A 3018-nucleotide genomic window follows, 5' to 3' on the forward strand; every position below is an offset into this window, starting at 1 on the left:
GAACACATAGCTATTCTATTGCTATTTTCTCATTCCTATAAAAAAAAATCGTAATATAAACGTAATTTAATCGCATGTAGGAGGATACGATTGACAATTCCTTTTTTATTGAATCAGATAAATAAAAAAGTTACAAACCACTATTATACAATATCCTAGAACGCAGACGATTAATGTGCTCCTTATTAATTCTATAAAACACATTTGCTGCATAGTACGTTCCACTAATTGCAAAAAACTGAAATGTTGTTATGCATGATATAAAATCGACATTTTCCAAAAGAATGACAAGGTCGGTTAAAAAATTACAATCCACGTACGGTACACAAAGTTAATAAGAGGAATTAATTATCATTCATAATTAATTAAATAAAAATTATGAGTTACACGTACTCACCATCGTACTCTTATTTGATATTCAACTACTTCGGCCAGCTTCTTATCCACATCATGTTTCTTAATTCACTACTTCTCGAAGAGACGTGTCATCAGCTTCATCAGTATCCGTAGTTGACCACAAGCATGCATCACAAAGATAGCTGTAAAACCACACACGTCTGTCGTAATCGCGAAAGTGACTAAACCAGAAAAAAATTGTATCACAAAAATCATCTCATAAGTAGGGCTGGCTTGCGCATTGAGAGAGAAGAAGTAACCCGGACAAGCTAAGGGCTTGATCGTGACGTTTTGCGCAGTCACGATGGTTCCTTTGGACAACGATAAAATCGTCCGGTAAGAGAGCCCACTGCCGTACATAAAGATTCCGCAAAGTATGGCTAGGCGTCTTCCAATTTTCGCGGATTCGATCATCGTGTTTCGCGTGTCGGTATCCATCACATTCTTCCAATCCTCCTCGATGTGCTTTAGACAACGTTTGATCTGCCCCTCGCGAAGTATCAAATTATCGTATTTACCGATGATCATAAAACCGAAAAGGAGTAGAGATAACATTTGAATCCTGATGCGTGTTCTCTTCTCAAACAACCAGAAAAGAAAACCAGGAATCAAGACGCAGTACAGAAGTAGCCAAGATATTATGATTATTAGAAGCTTGCAGATTCGACCGCCGATTGATTTTCTTTCGTCTAAGGACGGCCAAACTCCGAGTGTGTTCAAAACATTACGCGTTATTTTAGTGATATACATAATATCATCTTGATAATGTTCGTTATTCGGCATATTTTTTAAATTTACGAGAAAAATTGTCTCAATTTCTTTTACAGCGAATTACTTTCGGATGCAAACCGTACAAATTATTATGAGCACGATGGAGTTCAGATGCGAGCTCGATTACAACTGACGGTTGCAAAGGGAGATACAAATCAAACAAATCCGCTGTTCGCTTGCGCTTGCGCGATTTTAATATTTAGATGTTGCGTGCGTGAGAGGCAGTAAAGCTTTAAAAAACGTTGGTAGCAAACTTTGAAAGCCAACTTGCTCGCGGGCAACCGGGACAGTTTGCGAAAGTAAGTATTTTTGTTCGTCAGAATTGTCTCCCCTTTTTCAATGGACTAAAGTTAAGCTGTAACTTTATTTCTTCCTGTATCCGAAGTTATAATTATAGTCATCGGAGGTCGAATCAGTATATTCTGCATTATTCAATCAAAACTATTAGTTGCTGTCAACCTCTGGTGGTAGCAATCATAACTTTTGATACAGGAAGGAATAAAGTTACAACATATTCGTAATTCGTTGGAAAAGAGAGTGCATGTTAGTGGATAGAAATACTTGCTTTCGCAATAAAAATATTTTGTACCACGCAATCGTAGAAGTTAACGGATGGTAGCATCATTGTTTATACGTACCTATTTTGTTTATACGTACGTATTTTGTGACTATACAAAATACAACATATGTCATTGTGTCGTACTTCGTCAACCCGGATAGGAACGTTTAGTTGGTAACATTTTGCAACATATTAAAATATATCACAGGTACTTTTACAACCTACAACATAATCGTGTGATTATTAGCTTATTATTTTAGAGGATATAACAAGCTTGATACGCTAAATGTTAACTAGTTTACATAGAAAATATTTTAAATACATGATCAATATGGTCTATATTAATTTGAAGATTGTTTCGTTGCAATATGTTAAACAATTTTGATTTTATTTTGATTAAAGCAAAAGTGTTACTTACGTTAGAGAATATGCTCAACGTCATCGTTGTTATTCTCTGTCACTAAGTAAAGCAAGCAGACTCACGGTAACGTTATCCTTGCTGACCTGTTTCGAAGATACCAAGAATAGAAAGTAATAAAGTATATCGTAGCTTAGCATATGAAGGCTACGAAAAAAAATACGGATATGCAGCCCAGTCTAGCATTCACCAGTGTGATACAGACAGTGTGATTTCTCTGTCCAATCCATATATTAGACGTACACACACACACACACACACACACACATACACACACAAGCTAGTCCATTTTTTAGTTATAGTTCAAGAAGAAAGTTCACTTATATTCCGAATACTAAAAACGCAAAAAAAGATTGTCATAGATATCAGTATGACATCAAAGTATGGCCTTTGACTTTCACTGGATATTGAAGATACAAACTTGATTTATATCTACACAGAGAGAACGATTTATTGAACCAAATAAATTCTTTGGAATAGTCCAAACAAATTATTTAATTGGCACAATAAAAATATTTCTTTGAATCTAAGCCGTAAATAAATATTTTTGTTGCGTCAAACAAAATTTTATTCGATCAATAAAAAAATTCGTTTGGATTATTCCAAAGAAATGTTTATTTGATTCAACCAAATCGTTCTCTCTGTATACGCTGCTCTTAAAAGATAAATACATTTTTTTTATAATTATTGTGAAATATACAATCACTAACTTGCTTTTTTTGTTGAACATGAAAAGAATAAATGCTTCTATGTTCGAAGTAATGTTACTGATAAGCTTAGTCTGAGTTTTCCTGTCCGAGGAAAAGTTTTCCTTAGTTAGAAAATTACGATTTAACGTTTTACAAAGAAAGAATACTAATAATAGTAGTGTATA

General features: G+C 34.4%; 1 protein-coding gene across 1 annotated transcript; it reads right to left on the reverse strand.

Annotated features, from left to right (window-relative positions):
* Nucleotides 1-137: 137 nt before the first annotated feature.
* Nucleotides 138-1284, reverse strand: LOC116852914. Its single transcript, XM_032833706.1, has 2 exons — nt 398-1284; nt 138-238 (listed from the first exon to the last, which is right to left on the reverse strand). Exon 1 carries the CDS (start codon nt 1177-1179, stop codon nt 466-468), a length of 714 nt encoding a protein of 237 aa, XP_032689597.1. The 5' UTR covers nt 1180-1284; the 3' UTR covers nt 138-238; nt 398-465.
* Between the last annotated feature and the right edge of the window lie 1734 nt (nt 1285-3018).

Source organism: Odontomachus brunneus, unplaced genomic scaffold (assembly GCF_010583005.1).
Source record: "Odontomachus brunneus isolate Ranch 3 - 2012 unplaced genomic scaffold, Obru_v1 Obru_scaffold_262, whole genome shotgun sequence".
NCBI classification, from domain to species: Eukaryota; Metazoa; Arthropoda; class Insecta; order Hymenoptera; family Formicidae; genus Odontomachus; species Odontomachus brunneus.

Coding starts and splice junctions, on each gene's coding strand:
- LOC116852914 (XM_032833706.1), bottom strand. CDS start 1,179: ATGCCGAATAACGAACATTATCAAGATGATATTATGTATATCACTAAA.